Source organism: Mus caroli, chromosome 1 (assembly GCF_900094665.2).
Source record: "Mus caroli chromosome 1, CAROLI_EIJ_v1.1, whole genome shotgun sequence".
Taxonomy (NCBI): Eukaryota; Metazoa; Chordata; class Mammalia; order Rodentia; family Muridae; genus Mus; species Mus caroli.
In genome coordinates this window covers 130,107,392-130,124,610 of record NC_034570.1, presented here as the reverse complement: position 1 = coordinate 130,124,610, position 17,219 = coordinate 130,107,392, and the positions used below count along the sequence as shown (strand labels likewise).

The 17,219-nt window shown below is 40.7% G+C and overlaps 1 protein-coding gene across 1 annotated transcript in view; it reads left to right on the top strand.

Annotated features, from left to right (window-relative positions):
- Positions 1–17,219, top strand: part of Nek7 (NIMA related kinase 7) — a 129,585-nt gene that overhangs the window by 50,682 nt on the left and 61,684 nt on the right. The window contains exon 2 of the mRNA XM_029475601.1: positions 4,230–4,312. Coding sequence (XP_029331461.1) covers positions 4,256–4,312 — 57 coding nt within the window. The 5' untranslated portion in view covers positions 4,230–4,255. The remainder of the gene's footprint in view (positions 1–4,229; positions 4,313–17,219) is intronic.

Below are 17,219 nucleotides of genomic sequence, written 5' to 3'. Positions count from 1 at the left end.
GAATACAAGCAGATATAATCTCTATAAATAAATTGATGGAAGGCTTAAGAGTCCACACTGGTCATTAGTAGTATAGAATGCCATTGAGATTCGTGAGGGGTCTGGAAGAAGAGAGTCCACTGTTCATCAGTAGTATGGAATGCTGATGAGATGTGTGAGGGGTCTGGATGAAGGCCATCTTTTCTTTTATATGGGTTTGCAGTAGCCTGTGAACTAGTCTCCTTGCTTGTTACATTATCCTTCAAAGATAGCGGGCCTTTTAATTTATTTGTTGGAGACAGAGTCTTACTGTGTAGCCTTGACCAGGCTGGAGGTCCTCTTGGTCCTCTCCCTCTGTAGTGCTGAGATTAAAGGCCTGTGCTACCACACCCTAGCTTAACGGTGAACTTCCTTCTGCGTTCAGCAGATGGTAATCTTTCATCACCCACCAACCTTACTTGGAAACTTCATGCAAAATATGCTGTGCTTTTGTTTGTTCATTTATTTTGTATTTTGATGTATTATTTTCCTTCTCTGGCTCTCATTTAAACCTTGTTACTTATTCCTGATCATCATTTGCAGTGTTAACCACTGACTTCTCTTAACAGTATTTCCCTTTTTGGTTTAAAGATTAACGACAAATTAGTTGAATTTGATGATGTTTTTCATTATTAACTTTATGCTTAATTAGTATCAGTAATTGCTTGATGTCTTTGTGATGAGTACATATGTAATCACCGACTATCCACTTAGCTGCCTATTTATGCCAGACATTGAGCCAAGCATCAGAAATGTTGTATAGACAACATAAATATCAGAAACATGGATTTGTAATCTAGATCAAATAATGTTAAACATAATTCACATATTAGAAGTGTTTTGCTTCGATTATGCAGGATTAGTGAAAAGACACAATAGTTGGTAAGAAGGCTAAGTGTGTGACACACTGGCTGCACAAGTGTGAAGACCTGAACTCCGATCCCTAGATTTCAGATAATCTCAGAGCTCTAACAGCAAGAGAGGGGAGAAAGGAGGGGCAGGAGGAGGGAGGAGAACTTTGGCCAACTAACTTGGCAATCACCTTGTCTCAAACAATATCATAAGTGAGAACCACACCCAAGGTTGTCCTCTGATAGCTACAGCCTCCATCTGGTACATACACATCCTGCTCATAGGAACGTTCACACATGTATCCAGTGTACTTAGAGATAAGGCACCCTGTGACACAGTGAGCCATGTCATATCTTAGGAAAGAAAATTACGTGGCATTTGTGCTTTTTGCTGAAGCTTAATATATCCTGTAGATTTTCATTTTCAACTGAACACTCTTTGATTGGCTTCCGTTGTGTTTCTCAGAGTTCTAGGTTCCTTTTTCTTTTTCTTCCTTCTTTCCACATTGTATTTACTTAGATGTCACCATGTATCTGTGTGTATGGTCACACTTTATTGTAACTTAACAGGATTTTTCAGTATATTCCTGGATCAGTCAAGCTGTGGGATAATAAAAATATTACATAATACTTTTCAAGGTTAAATAGCCTCAGATACTTTTTAAAAAGCAATAGATGGGTTTTTAGTTTGCTAATATTTTTTCTGACTCTCAGAGACAGTTTAATATTACAAACAATGTTTCATAGAGCAACTTGACCAAGGAGAGTTTCTTTGTGGGATGGCTAGAAACCATCTGTGGACACCAAATGTGAAATGCTGGTTTCAGTGTTGGATTTTACCTTTACTCTCCTTTTCTCTACTCTCTTTCCCTCTTCAAATCCAATAGTATGTGAACTCAAAGCCAACATTAAGAATAATTACACCATGAAACAAGTCGATCAAGGCACATATTAAAAATGAACAGCTTTGGGCTGGAGAGATGACTCAGTAGGTAAGGGCATTAGCTGCTCTCTCAGAGGGCCTGAGTTCAATCCCCAGCATCCACATGGCAGCTCAGTCCCATCTGTAACTCCAGTCTCAGGGAATCTGGTACCTTTTTTTCTAGCTTACACAGGTACTATACGTATGCGGTATACATACAAAATATCCATAAACAGAAAATAAAACGGAAACGGCTAACATCTTATGTAATGCTCAGACACTATTAAGTCTACTGTCTTCCCCCTGAGATGAAGAACATGAAAAAGATATACGCTTCCATTTTTGTTCATTGTACTGGAAGGGCTGGCTATTGCAACAAGGCAAGAATCTATTTAAGTGCAATTATTTTTAGTGTACGGAATAAATTCTGAAAATGGAATGACATCTTTCACAATGTAATAAAAACACAAAATAGTTTGGAAACAATGTGGAGAAATGTTTTAAATACTATTGTATTGAAACTGAAAACCAGTTTTGTAAGAAATTAAATATTCCATATTCATAAGTTTGTAGACTTAATTATTGTTATTTCTTTGGGTTTTTTGTTTATTTTCTGTTTTTGTTTGTTGTTGTTGTTTTTTCTTTTCTTTTTTTTTTTTTTTCGAGACAGGATTTTTGTATTTGTAGACTTGGCTGTCCTGGAACTCACTCTCTAGTCTAGGCTGGTCTTGAACTCACAGAAATACCCCTGCTTCTGCTTCCAAATGCTGGAATTAAAGGTATATACCACCACCTCTTGCTTGGCTTATTTCTTCCTATATTCAACTACAGAATTATATTTCAAAAATATTTTTAAAAATGGAATCAGACAGATTCTGAAACTAATATTAAAGTTAAATGTAATTAAGCAGAATAAGTACTTTGATGTGTTTTGAGACCAGTTCCCACTAGGTAACTCTGTTTGACCTGGAACTCATAGTGATCCTCCTGCCTCAGCTTTCCAAGTGCTATGATTCACAGGTGTGTATCACCATGCTTGATTATCGAGGTTGTATAGTAAGCCAGGTATGGTGGCACACACCTTTGACCCCATCATTCTGGAGCAGAGGGAGGTTCAAGGTCAGCCTGGCCTATATAGCTAGTTCCAGAAGAGCCAAGGCTGTGTAGAGAGACACTTTTTCTCCCTCCTTCCCCCAGTTATTTTATTATACAGCATTGCTACTTAGTACTTATTTTTGTATTATGTATGGCAGTAGCTAGGTATGTAGTCCTCTGTAGTTTAGATGGCCATCGACAGGAGGTTTAAGCATAGACAAATGGGTCTCTTAATAGAAAGGAAAGAGAAGCTAAAATAGATACAGTCCCCTCTGTACTGGCGGGTAATTGGTTTCAGGATTTTCTGATTTGCCATGGATACTAAAATCTGATGGTACTCTGGTAAACCTTATATAAATTAGGGCTTATATATTTCAAATCACTATATAGCTTCATATAGCCTACACAACATATCTTCCCATATACTCTGTGAGCATCCTCATCTAATGTAGTATTGAAGGTTCTGTAATGTGTTGCTATATTGTTGAAGGGATAATGCCAAGGAATGTCTATATGTATTCTGAACCAACGTAGCTCTGTGAATACAGAGTGCTGACTGTGTGTCTCTGTGCAGTCACTTGACTCAGGACAAAGATGAGAGAGCAGCATTGTGGTATGGTGAAGGGCACTGTTTTCAAAGAGTGCAATTGGGTATCCATAAAGACAACCGATTTCCTTTATTATATAAATATAATTCCAGACAGCAGTCTAAATATGGAAGACTAAAGAATAAAGAGAATGGGGGAACTTACATAAGGGAACTAATTCGTAAGTAGCTTATAAGACATTCATCAGAGAGAAGAAGATGATCTAGACTGACTGCATTATAATGATGAATTTCTGTTTACCATTGAGAAGTTTTTCGACAACTTGTGTTGCTGAAGATCAAATTTGCAGTGCAAATGGCCTATATCCAGAATATTGTTGCTGCTCTTTAAAGGGTATTCTAAAGGAAAGTTTAGTATTAGTTTAGTAAAGTAAAGTATTAGATGTGCTGGTATTTTTAGAATGTAAAGAATAGATACAATTTAGGGTTGCCAGGGTGCTGAGCCCGAGTCTGGGGATCTTTGTGTGCTATTAGTCTTCTCTCAAGCATGGGCTAAAGGATGTCCTTGATCTGTTTGCCTGGAGAAGTGGAAATGGTGTGCTAGTGTCTGATTATGTGAACTAAACAGTACTTGGGCGTAGCAGGTGTCAGCAGTAGAAGCGGAGGGTGTCTCAGTGAGTTGTTCGGAAGCATCACAGGAATCTATCATATCTCCGTGCATGTGTCAGGCCCGTGGAAGTGGTGTGAATTGGTAATGATTGCATTCTTTAAATTTCAGCTTTCTGTTTTTTTGCAGAATCCTGAAGTCCCAGTTGAGTCAGAATGGATGAACAATCACAAGGAATGCAAGGGCCGCCTGTTACTCAGTTCCAGCCACAGGTAATTTAATTAAGCAGGGATAAGTGTGTCTCTCTGTTAAATATGTGGGAGTAAACCAATCAAGTAAGCCGCAGTCAAGGAGCGGCAAAGTGGTCATTTTGAATTTCCAAGTTGTAGTCAGAATTCCTGGCTTCTACGTGCTTCCTAAGGCTTGGTCCTCCTCTACAGCAGGACAGGAGGGCAGCTCTAGCTTATGAGTTCATCTCATTGACTTCTTGGCTTTGAGGGTTACTGCTAGTCTGGGGGAGGTGAGGAGGGGAGTGTCTCTTCATTTTGTACCCACTTCTGCTTTGGCTGGCAGCTCTTGACTTCCATCATATTCTCTGTCTGGAATTTTTTTTTATTATGTTATTCCTTATATCTAGTAATGTACATTGTTTTTGTAAAACAATGTATACATACTATTGAAATTCAACTTGGAGTTTCCCAGCATTTGTTGTTAAGGTGCCCCGCAGAGCCCCATATGCAATGGATGCTTTCAGTGTAAGCTTCACTTTTTGAAGTGGCACCTCATTGTCCCTACTGCCTTTCACACAGGCTGCTTCTCAGCCTGGTATTGAGAGGTCCTCTACAGCAGCCCTCACTTACGCTCCAGTAGCCTTGCCTCGGTTTTGCTCAAAGCTTCTCAGTGTTGAGGACCCGACAGGATTTACAAGTGAAATCTGTAGTGGAGTGGGTATGTGGCAATGTCCCCACAGACTTCTGCGTGCAGTGCGCACTGACTCCCAAAGCGGGCATGTGTGACGCCCATATTGGTCTCCACACTTGCTTAGTCTGTGGTTTCATTTGTTTCAGTGCATCTGTTGGCTTCTCCCAGCAGCACAGCTCAGAAGTGCAGCCTACAGAAAACTGTCTTTGCTGCTTCCGTGAACTCACCCATGTTCTACATTCCTTCCTGCTCGCTCTCTAGTTTTTAAAATCGGGTCCATCCTTCCGGGACCATCTGAAGTGCCAGCACTGCCGTAGGGCCTGTCCCACCCCGGAAACTTGATGGATGATCTTAATGTCTGTTCTGGTGTTTCCCGAATCTTTGTTATCATTGTTTCGTTTGCTCATGTGGGCACTTTCCTTAGTTCTTCTTATTAAGTTAAATCTTGTGAGAAAGGATACATTACTTTGGACACTGCTGAGCTCTTATTTTTTTACTTGTAGTGAGGCTCAGGTGGATACAGACTTGAAGCCAATCAGGATGCCCTTAAAAGGACCATGTTTAATTTGTTCTCAAAAAAAAAATTTTTTTTTTTATACATTGTGTTGCTTTGTTCTCTGTACTTGAGTTTTCAGTATTGAGAAAAACCATTTAGAGGAAGAGGACTTTTGCTTTCAGGATTGGCTCTATCAAGTCTTATCTGTAACTTTGTAATGGTCTTAAGTTACATGATCAAGATTGTTATAAGCAAATGGTATTAGCTATACCTAGTTTAATGCCATCTCATCCGATGATGAGACACTGAGACACCATTATTACGCCGTTCCTAGCAAAGACAATAAAAGAACACCTCTAAAAATTAGGGAGTTCATGTTGTGATTTTGAAGTTCACAGTTTTGGCTGGTCCTGTGCTTCAAAGAAAAAAAAATCCCCCTTTTTTTCTCTTTTTTGCCTCCTACTGACTTGCCAACCAAGAAAGGTCGGGGCGGCAGTAGGAGGCAGAAATGAAAGTAATTGTTTTCTTATGAGACACTAGGCTGCCACACAGTCTAAATTTCAAAATCATAGAGCCGGTTCTGCATTTCTTTTCACACCAGTCCTTTTGTTTCTGCCTCCTGCTGTTGCTCCTGTGTGGGTGGACTGACCACTTTCCCTGTTGGAAATAGGCAAGTGTCATCCCGGGCTTTGGCTGCCTTGTGGCAGGCATATGGGGGGGAAGGGAGGGGCTTTCCCCTTTCCTCCCCTCTGCCTTCAGACTGATGGTGTGAGACAGCGAAAGAAAGATTACCTGACAAGAGCTTATAGGCGTTATTGCTTATTAAGTCTTTGAGAAATGTTCCTGCTCTCCTTAGCATTTTAAAAGACAGGGAAGGACAGCCTGGGCTTAGGGTTGACAACCTCCCTTTGTTTTGTTCCACACCATTGGTCTGAATAATGGGGGTGATATGGTAACATATGGTTAGCCCAGTGACTTCTTCACTTTTGTAATGCTAATGGCAGTGTGGACACAAACAGAAACCTAAAGAAGTCAGTCTTCTGTGTGTCGGACACAAGGCCTGATGGAGTGATGAGCAGTGTATATGTTCTTAGCATGGCTCTCCTCTTCTTTACCCGAGAGGCACCTATAAACCCACGCATAGCCTGGAACGTGTGCTCGCATTTTTAGTATGGTATGAACCCCTTTGTGTTTAAGGTTTAGAATATGGAACTTGTGTGTTTTTATTTATTTGTTTGTTTATTTATTTATTTGCACTGCTGCTTCTCTAGTGAAGTTAAGGCAGATTTTTTTATTAGCTTTCTTGTTCTTTCTCCCTAGGTGGTACGCATTACCATCTAGAGAGCAGTGACTGGACATTTTATTTGTTTCTTCTGTCTTTCATTGCTCAGGTCTCTTGTAAGACAGTAGATTTCCCTTTTCCTCCTTTAATTCAGACGGTAAAAAAGGTGGGGACAGAAAAGGTAAAATACTACAGGAAGGTTACTGTTAAACAATGGAATGTTATATTTACATTTTAGTAGAGGTTTATGACAGTTTGTGGCTATTTTCATTTTTAGATTTTAAATGAGGAGGGTTTCATGTTGCAAAAAATATGCATAATGTTGCATATTTTAATTCTAAATTATATAACAGTAAGCAGAGTGCAATTCTAAGAATTTCTAGGGATATTAATTTAAATAATGATCATAGGCTTGAGTTATGGGGATTTCTACTTTCTTTTTAATAATTTGAAATATTGTAATATCTGGGCTGTCTGTGAAAGAACATACACCAGAACTACATGTAAAAAAACAGCCTGTACTTTCACAGTTTGCAGAATATGACGACACGATCTTAGAGTCGCTAGACATTCTCTTATGCTTCCTGGCAGCACCAACTAGTATCCACTTAGGATGTTGAATATATGAAGTAAGCAGGATGCTGGAGGTCCGGTGCCCCTTGCTGCATGCTCAGGAGCTAATGGACTGTGGGCAGGAGGAAGGTAGCCCCCTGGTGGCTCACAGTGTGCAAAAGCGTTTGCTCACAATCCTTACACTGCCTTCTTCTCTTTCTAGTTTACCTGCCAGTTATTCTCTGAGCAGTAAGGTTTATTGCTTGCTTTGATACATTCATGCTGTGAGGGTATTTTAAATAGGCACTGAATAGAGCTTATACTTTGGGAAGTCTTTATAGCAATTTAAAGGTGATGTAGTCTTTTTCTGAGTGTTCACGTCATGTAGGTTTTATGGATATAGGCACAGGGTGATAAGCTGTGACTAAAGCTGTGAGGAAAGTTTTGTTCGCCATAACTGAGCATCGTGGCCTGATCCTCCAGTAAAGCCCGAGGTTTCTCTGTAGTCACAGACTGAGTCTGGAAGATTCCACCCATCTGCCTACTCGTCCCTGCTTTCTTGTTCTTCTTTCCTGCAATCCTAAATGTATCATCCCCTGACCTCACTCTCAGCTGACAGGTCCTGAAATATCACACATTTTTCAGCTAGAATCCATGCTCAGGAAGTCTGCCTCTAGGTACTCTGCCTCTAGTTACTGGATGTACCTACTGAACTGCTCTCACCTGCCGGAAATCTCACTAGAGTCAGACCCTATACGATCCCCTACTCAGTTCAGACTTTTCTAGAAAGTGATGTTTATATTAAGTCTCCATCTTCCTTTTCTTCAGTTTACAGTGTGTAAGCTTCCTTACCATGTGAGCTATGTGGGCCTCATCTTACTATCTACATTGGGAAATAATTGACCATCCTCTATTCCTTGAAACCCTTCCTTCTCCTGCCTTCCACACATCTGTTTTATCCTCTGGTTTTACTGTCCTCCCTTTGCCCACTGTCACCTCATCTTCAACCATCTTAGTAATGGATTCCCTGAGGCTTAGTTCTTATATCTCTTCTTTGCCCATTTGTATTCATTACCCGGGCTCTATTCCATTCTTAAATTTCATATACATGGCTCTCAAGAATCATCTGAACTGTGAATTCTGCTTCTCCCAAGCTCATATGCCCAACACCCTTCCCAATGTGGAACTGTCCGTCATAACCACAGTGATCTCAAGCTTGTCCTACCTCCTACCTACCCTACCCCTCACCTTCTGAAACCAGTTCTTGGCCAGTCCATCGTTTTTGCAATTGAGACTGGAACATCCCTGGCTTCTTCCTTTTTCTCCCACTATGCCTGATTTATCAGGCACCACTAGCTGTATGTCTAAAACATTTTTAGAACTGGGAGATTTCTTACCTCTTTCATTCCCTCCAGGGGCTCTAATGGCTCCCTAAGTGGTCTTGCTGCCTGTCCTCCTCCATCTCTTCCAGAACAGCATGAAGTTGTGCTTGTCTAAGATGTAATTTCTCATTTACTTATCCATCGTTTTCATTCATATATATATATATATATATATACACACACACACACAAACATACACACACAACCACTTCAGATATGTGTGTATGACCTTCTTTATTTATGAAGTGAAAACTGAACTTTCCTAATCATATAATACGCATTTGTTGTCATACTTTTTTCTATAAAATCTGTTGTTTTATCATTGTCAACTTTGCTGTTAGTTTTTCTTGTTTTAGACTGTAAACTGTGTTACTAGTCTTATGGTACACACAGTAGACAATCAGTATATTTTTGAACACATACAAACTTGGTTCCAAATCAGCCCATCTCTTTTCTTTTCAAATATCACCTTTAAATAATGTTTTATACATATTATATATTATACAATTATCTTCAGAGTTTCCTGAATTATATATCCAACTTCTCACATTTTCTACATTTAATGTTTTTGTTTTTGCAACTATGACCTTTCTAGAGTATAGCTTCACTCCTAGTTGCTTCTGTCCAGTAAGAATCTGTTTTTGAAACTGCACGTTGTTATATTCCTTTCCTTATTCCTTCTGACTTCTGTGACTTGGAGTGAGTTCTACATTTGTATGTGACTTAGAAGATCTCTGCCATTTGGTCATCTTCTCCAGTGCATCTTGACCATTGCCATCTATGGACTCTGATTTAGCCTTATCCACAACCTACGTATTTTCTCCTCTCCAGTGTGAGGGTTCAGGTGGCTTGTCAAGGTTATGTTCTCACTGATGGAGTCTAGTGAACATGGCTCCTACATTTTATATTACTGTGAAACTATGATAGACGCTCTAGGTAAAGTATCATAGGAGAGGACCTAGATAATTTATAAGACAATAAAAAGATCATTATGAGAAAGATAGTATGCTTGTTTTACACACACACACACACACACACACACACACATATTGTATATATTTCTTGTCATGTCTTATCTCTTAAACTCCACACTTGTGCTAGGGATTGAATCAAGAGCCTTGGATATTCTAGGGAAACACTGAATTACTGTGTTACAGGTCCAGCCCTTTATGAATTTTTCATTCAGAGACAGGCATTCACTAACCAGCCCAGGCTGGCCTTCACCTCACTCTATAGTACAGGCATGCCTTGAATTTCAACAATCTCCTGCCTTGGCCGACCACATAGCTGGAATTACAGGCTCGGTAAGGCCTGGCTTGTTTTCATTATATATTACATTTTATATTAATGAATGACAGTTGATAGGTAATTAACAAGTGCTTACTGCATGGATAATTATCTCTGATGGAAAGTTTCATGTTTAGCCTCTTCAGTTCAGTATGTATCAGAGTGTTACACTAGGTGGGTTTCCGTGCTTAGAGTTGTTTTATTCAGTGATACAATATTGAGAAGGCTGTCAAATGGAAAATGATTTCAACATGTTTAAAATGTGACGGAGCTCTCTTTGATTTGAGATTGATAACTCATGCTTACCTGCTTAGGAGTGAGCGTTCCTCATAGTTCAGAGGACATGCTTTGAGAAGTGTGGAGGACTTTTTGAGGTTGAGATTCTTTTATCTGCTCTCTTAGAGTTTGCAGTCATTCAGAGGGATGTGGGTAAGGATAAGATGGGCAGTCATCAGACTGCCATTCCCGCTCAGTTCAGAAGTATAATTTTAGTTATTGCAGCAGTGAAATCTCTGTATATTTGAGGATGACTTTGATGCTTGAGAATAGCCCAGAATTTTTTTAGAACTATGCATTTATTTGATCAGTAAAGTTACTTTTTCCAACTCAATAGTATACAGTTTTTGTTAAGACCCATAATTTCCATGTGGCTCACTACTTAGCTCTCATTGCCGTGCTCACATTGGACTTCCAAATTTCTCTTCAGTAGTTGATGTTTTTCTAGAATAAGAGGAATCCCTCTGTGGTAGAAAACACCTTTAATGTGTAGATTGGCTTGTTAGAAATCAGTAGCACGGGACTTGGGACTTGGTGATGCATGCGTATGTAATCACAGGAAACTGAAACAGGACTCAGAGGTCAGTTCAGCTTGAGCTACAGAGTAACCAGAGCTGGTGAGAAGGATCCCTTGTCAAACAGTCAATGATAAAGGTCCTGGGGTTGATCTCTGAGTCTCCCCCAGATATGAACAGTTTGATTTTGTATTTAGGAAGGAAATAAAGACTGTTCACTGTGGGTGTGTAGAGTGATCTCTGATGTAAAACTGTCCAGGATTAAGTTTTTGTTCTTTCACTAAGTGTTCTTGTCAATTAATTAGAATAGTTTTGGTTTGTTTTGTTTCGTTTTTATCTTGCAGAGTTAAAATGCAGCTTTCTTTTTGTCCATGGCTTAGCAATAGATAATGAACTTTTGTTAACTGATAATGTTGTTGATGATGGCAGTGGTTTATTAGCTGTCAATAATCATCTTCTTGGGGCTGGAGAGATGGCTCCCAGACTACCTGCTGCTCTTGGAAAGGACCCAGTTCAGTTCTCAGCACCCATATGGTGGCTCACAGCTATCTGTAATGCCAATTCCCAGGAAACCTAGTGCCCTCTTCTGGCCTCCATGAGCATCAGACATTCACACAATGCACATTGTAGGCAAAACAATCATACATATAACATCTTTAAAAAATTTGTCCTGTTGTTTGCTTATTGATGCAGTGTCTCATGCAGTCCAGGCTGCCCTCAAACTTGCTAAGTACCTGAGGCTGATCATCTTGCCTCCACTGCCCATGTCACTGTCCACTTGTTGGGATTACAGCATGTGTCACCACACATGTGGCCACTGTCTTGGCCCACAGACACAATTTACCTTCTATACAAACTGTTTCTCATGTAGCCTAACTTCTCTCAGTAAATGAAAATTACTGTCCATAGTGTTCACAACCCCAAAGTCAGTAACATTTGGTGTCTCTCTGCTTCTTGGTCCTCTAGGCTGACAGATCACATGGCTCCTCCTGTTCCACCCACTCTCCATGCTGCCATAACTTCCAGGCCTGGTCCATCGGTTTCTGCTCATACTCAGCTCCTCCCACTTCCCAGGTCCTTTCCCACAAAGCCTTCTTAGGTGTCAACACAGTGTCCTAGGACACAGGGTAGTGCTCCCATGATTAAAGCCCAAATCCTCCATTCTTGTCAGACAGCACTCAAAGGGGTTTTATCCCTGCTTCTCTCTTTCACTTTGCCTCTTTTTGTTGTTTTGTTTTTATTAGATATTTTCTTTATTTACATCTCAAATGTTACTCCCTTTCCTATTTTCCCCTTCGAAAAATCCCGTATCTCCTCCCCTCTCCCCCTGCTCCCCAACCCACCCACTCCCATTCCCAGTCCTGGCATTCCCCTACACTGAGGCATAGAACCTTCACAGGACCAAAGGCCTCTCCTCCCATTGATGGCCGACAAGGCCATCCTCTGCTTCATATGCAGCTAGAACCATGCGTCCCACCATGTGTTTTCTTCGATTGGTGGTTTAGTCCCAGGGAGCTGTGGAGGTACTGGTTAGTTCATATTGTTATTCCTCCTATGGAGCTTCAGTTCCCTTCAGCAACTTGGGTCCTTTCTCTAGCTCCTTCATTGGGGACTTTGTGCTCCGTCCAATGATTATTGTGAGCATCCACTTATGTATTTGCCAGGCACTGACAAAGGCCCCCAGGAGACAGCTATATCAGGCTGCTGTCCGCAAGCTCTTGTTGGTATTTGCCATAGTGTCTGGGTTTGGTGGTTGTTTATGGGATGGATCCCCAAGTGGGGCAGTCTCTGGGTTGTCGTTCCTTCAGTCTCTGCTCTGAACTTTGTCTCTCACTTTGCTTTTTTTAAGATTTTGTTTCGTAACAGTCCCACACACAGCTTTGCTGTACTGTTCGCTGTTTCTTGAACACATCAGACTTATTCTTTTAGTTTTGTTTTGTTTTCCAGTGCTGAGGACCAAACTCTGGTCCACACACATGCTAACCTAGTATGCTGCTACCGAGCTCTCCCTCTAGACTCCTTTTTTGTCTTTGAATCTCAGTATCAATGTTTTCTACTCGGAAGAATGATCCTGCCATTGTGTAATGTAAAGTGACCATGATTCCGACCTTGTGTAATGTAAAGTGACCATGATTCCTCGTCAACCACAGGAATCCAGACGATTTCCTTGCCTAGTGTGTAAATATACAGGATAAATATTAAATACTGCCATGTATGCACTGTCTTTTTAATAGTTTTGGTACCACCGCTTCTTTATTGTTTAATATCTGTGGGATAAATAAGCAGTCTCAAAGTCAATCTGTTTTGTTCTGAGTTTGCTTGTATTATAGGCTTTTTCTTCTGTGGTTTTTTTTTTTTTTAATATCAAATGTTGGGGACATGGGGGTGCCAATGGCTTTAATTATCTTGCTCATGATAAGAGATATACAGTATTTTTCATTCAATCATGTAGACAATAGTAATTATTATAATGGGCAATATAATTAATAATGATCAAATATTACAAATGCCAGGTCTTAGAACGTTAAGTTGTATGTTGGATGTATTTGTCAGATAATTTCCCTGTTCTTTGGTGAATTTCCTCCTTTAAATTTCAAAAACTACTGAGTAATGAATGATATACCTTTAAAACCTGATGTTAAGTCTATTGTGCTTAGGAGACTTTCAGGGATGGGCTGCTTTTGAAATAAAGAAATGTTAGGGAGATACTTTTTCAAATAAGAAGAAACACAAATAGTTAGGCATGCATGGTATGCATGGCATTTTATTTTCCTCTTCTGGTCTCTAATGAGGTCTGTGGAAAATAATATATATATATTAGTGTTATGTTCGATATGTCAGAAGACGCGTCTGATTTGTGTTGTTTAGAGGTAAGCAGTGTGCCTTAAAAAAAAAAAAACCGACAGATGACAGCATAAATATCACTGCAAAGTGAAATTGGTTGACTTTCTGTGTTTTGCTCTTTTTGTCAGTTTAGGAGATATTTGACAGCATTAATATAAAATCTAAAACAATCCATTGCTTTGGGCTAATAGTAAAGTGAGAATCAATAAGAGGAGTTTGCAATAATGATTAAAAACCTTATTAATGGTGTTAAATATTGCAATTAGTACTGGCTTGTGCAGTAGATCATCGCTAATACCTCAAGGAATATCAGGACATAATTTTCTCTCTAGGGAGTTTATTGAGTCCATGCTGTGACTCTTCTAATTTCTCCATAGAGAATTATCATTATACTGTTTCCCTGGATTATCTATTGCTCAGTACATGTCCTTGCCCTCAAATTTTAAAGCAAATTAGAGAAATTAATTTAATCATACAAAATTATTATTTAAAAAGAGCCAGTGTCCAATGGAATACATCTTATTTCAGAAGTGAAAAGTATCCCTGTGAAGGAAACACAGCTTAACTAGGAAAGATCATTGTAATTACTGTAGTTAACAAGATTATTAAATGAGTGTTTCAGATCATCGAGACCTGCCTCAGCAAGAGCTCAGATCACTTAACATGTTAAAAGATTCATTCACTCGAGAGCTTGATTTCATAGTTGCCGAATATGATTTTGAGCATGAGTTTCTGAGATCTAAGAATTCTTTCAGAAGATAGCCTTTGAGTAAATGTGTACACCCACAAACACTCTCACACACGTGTGCACACATACACACACACAAACAGACTGGGGGCAGAGGGAGTAAAATTAATAAATTACAATAAAAATAATATTCTTAAGTGCTTCCAATATCAGGTTTCGTCTTGCCCATTAAGCAAGGAGTTGTGAGTGTTGCTTAGAAATAAAGTAATATTGAGAAGCATTTTCTATAGGCATGGGTGGGTTACTCACACTACATGGGACATAAAGTCTACAGTTTTAGAAGACTGACCTTGTGACGTCTCTGTGTCATTTGTAATGGAGTACATTCAGGGCTCTGTTTACGGGCCATGACCATGATTTCTAACTTTTGCAAGTATGCTCCAACGTATAACTTAAGTACCACCAAAGAGTTTAGAGATTTTTAAAAAACATTTTTATGTATTAAAAGTTTCATCGTAGCAAGTGATAAAAGGATTTTGGAGAGAGTGACTACAGTTACATGTGATGGGTCGTCATCTAAAGGGCTCTTTTCATTCATCAATCAGGATAGAATATGTGGTAATGAATAGTCTAATTGTAAGACCCATCACCGAACTGGGAGCTGCTCAGAACACCTCGGGAGTATGCCATTGGCATGTATGGAGCATGGGAACAGATTGACTCCACTTTCCTAGGGGAAGAAAGATAGAATGGAGAGTACAGATGAAGGAGGAAGAAGCAAGGTGGCTTTGCCAGCTACCATGCACAAGTGCACGAGGAAGATCTGAGAACACACAAGCAGTGTGAGGGAGGGGGTGCTGTGGGGCACGGGGCTGTGCACAGACAGCCTGGTCCCTGGTGGAGCAAAGGTCTGGAACCCTGGCGACTCAGTGTGAGAACTACTCCATCATCCGAGCCTTCTGTCCTAAGATCCGTAACACTTGGGAAGAGGTCTGCTCTCCTGAAAGCCACCTGAAGCTCCGTGGTCCTCCTCACTGGCTAGTCAGCCTTTCGTTGGCCCAGCCTGACCCGAATCAGTGCAGGGCAGGATGGAGTAACAGAGTAACCTGGAAGGGAAGGCAGAGATGGAGGTGGAGCTAACTGCAGCAGCAGAAGCTGAGGAACCTACTTCCCCCTCCCTGCTCGCACTCGCTTCCCTTCACTGGAACTCTTGCACCAGGCTGGGCCAGAGATCTCCGTGGAAAACCTCTGATACACAGGCCCGCAGGGTGCAACCTCCTGCTGCTCAGTCTCCTGGGGAAGGCAGAGTCTCAAATGATTCTGGCCCGGGTGAGATGCTGGCTCCTGCTCTACGCATCCCATGTTCAATTGCTCACCCTCATGCAGTTCTTTGAGGTTGGATCTCACCTCCAACAAGAAGTGGAAAACAGATCCGGGTTGCTTGCTGTCTTAGTTTCTTTTCTGGTGCAATGATAAAATACTCTGGCAAGAGCAATTTAAGGGACAGTGGGATTATTTCATTCACAGCTCCTGGTTGCAGCCTGCTCTGGCAGGGACTGGAAGGAGATAGTCACGTGGCACCCACAGTTAAGAAACAGAGATTTGCCTTTTCATTCATTCCAGGGTCCAGCCCATGATGTGCTGCTCATAGTCAGAGTGGGATGCCCAGCCTCAGTTAACCCAATTAAGATAAGCCCTTATAGGAATGCTGGAAGCACAGACATTTCTCCCCGAGATTCCCTTTCCTGATGATTCGAGGTCCTGCAAGTTAACAATTGAGATGAACACTTTAGAATGAAACTGGAAGCTAGGATTTGAGCTTAAGGTCCTGCTACCAACTCTAGACACCCCCCCGCCTCCCCCAGTGAGTTCTGTGAAAACATGGTGGACTCTTGTGTTTAGGCAGGTTTTCTAGCAAGGTTGGTTTGAAGTGTAGTGTTCAGTGTTTCTCTCCCATCACCCCGACAAGGACCACCGTTAAAGTCTTCATTATGATGGGATGGAAGGAAATTTCATGAACTCAGTCACTGTGGGGCTGTGAAAAGCAGAGGCTTGCAAGTCGTTTCCATAACAGGGCCCTGCTGTCTATGCTAAGCAGTGGCTAGAACCTGCCTCAGTCATGCCATGGCCCGTGTGGCTTCTGTTCTACACTCACTCAGACTTTCCCAGAGCATTCTCATAGTAAATAGTTTTCTTCTTCCTGGCCTCTGGTGATAAACTTGGTTTTGGTCTTCACTTTTGAAAAATGAGTGTATAGTGGGAGTATCACATATGTGTAAACAAATAACCAAAAATCAGTATGATCTAGACCAGTGGCTCTCAACCTTCCTAACGCTATGGCTCTTTAATACAGTTCCTCATGTTGTGGCAAACCCCCACCATAAATTTATTTCATTGCTACTTCATAACTGTAATTTGCTACTGTTATGAATCATAATGTAAGATATCTGATGTATGATTCTCTCCTCCAAAGGAGTCGTGGCCCACAGGTTGAGAACCACTGATCTAGAATTCAGCATAGGGCCTGAGTTTGTAGAGCTAATTCTTTATGGAGCTGAAGCTGAATGGCTGCTGTCAGGACAGCTGGCTGCTTTGGGGTTGTTTTATTGTTGTTGTTTTGTTTTGTTTTTTGGAGACACTAAAACAGAATCCAGGAAATAAAGCTGCTTGAAAGAGCAGAGGATAACGATGGAATTAAGTTGGAGAGACAGCTGTGGTTTGCCACATGTGAAGAAGTTATTCAGAAGGTGTGGGAGCAGGCAAGTGTAACACCATAGGGAGGCCAGAGCTTAAGGTACAGCTGGTGGGTGGGGCCCATGACCAGGATGCATATATGACTTTAAAGGCCCCTCCCATATAAGGCATCCTGTAGTTTTACCCTGATGAAATTTGAAGACCTTGTAAGTAGATGCCTCTCAGATGCTATTTTCTATACC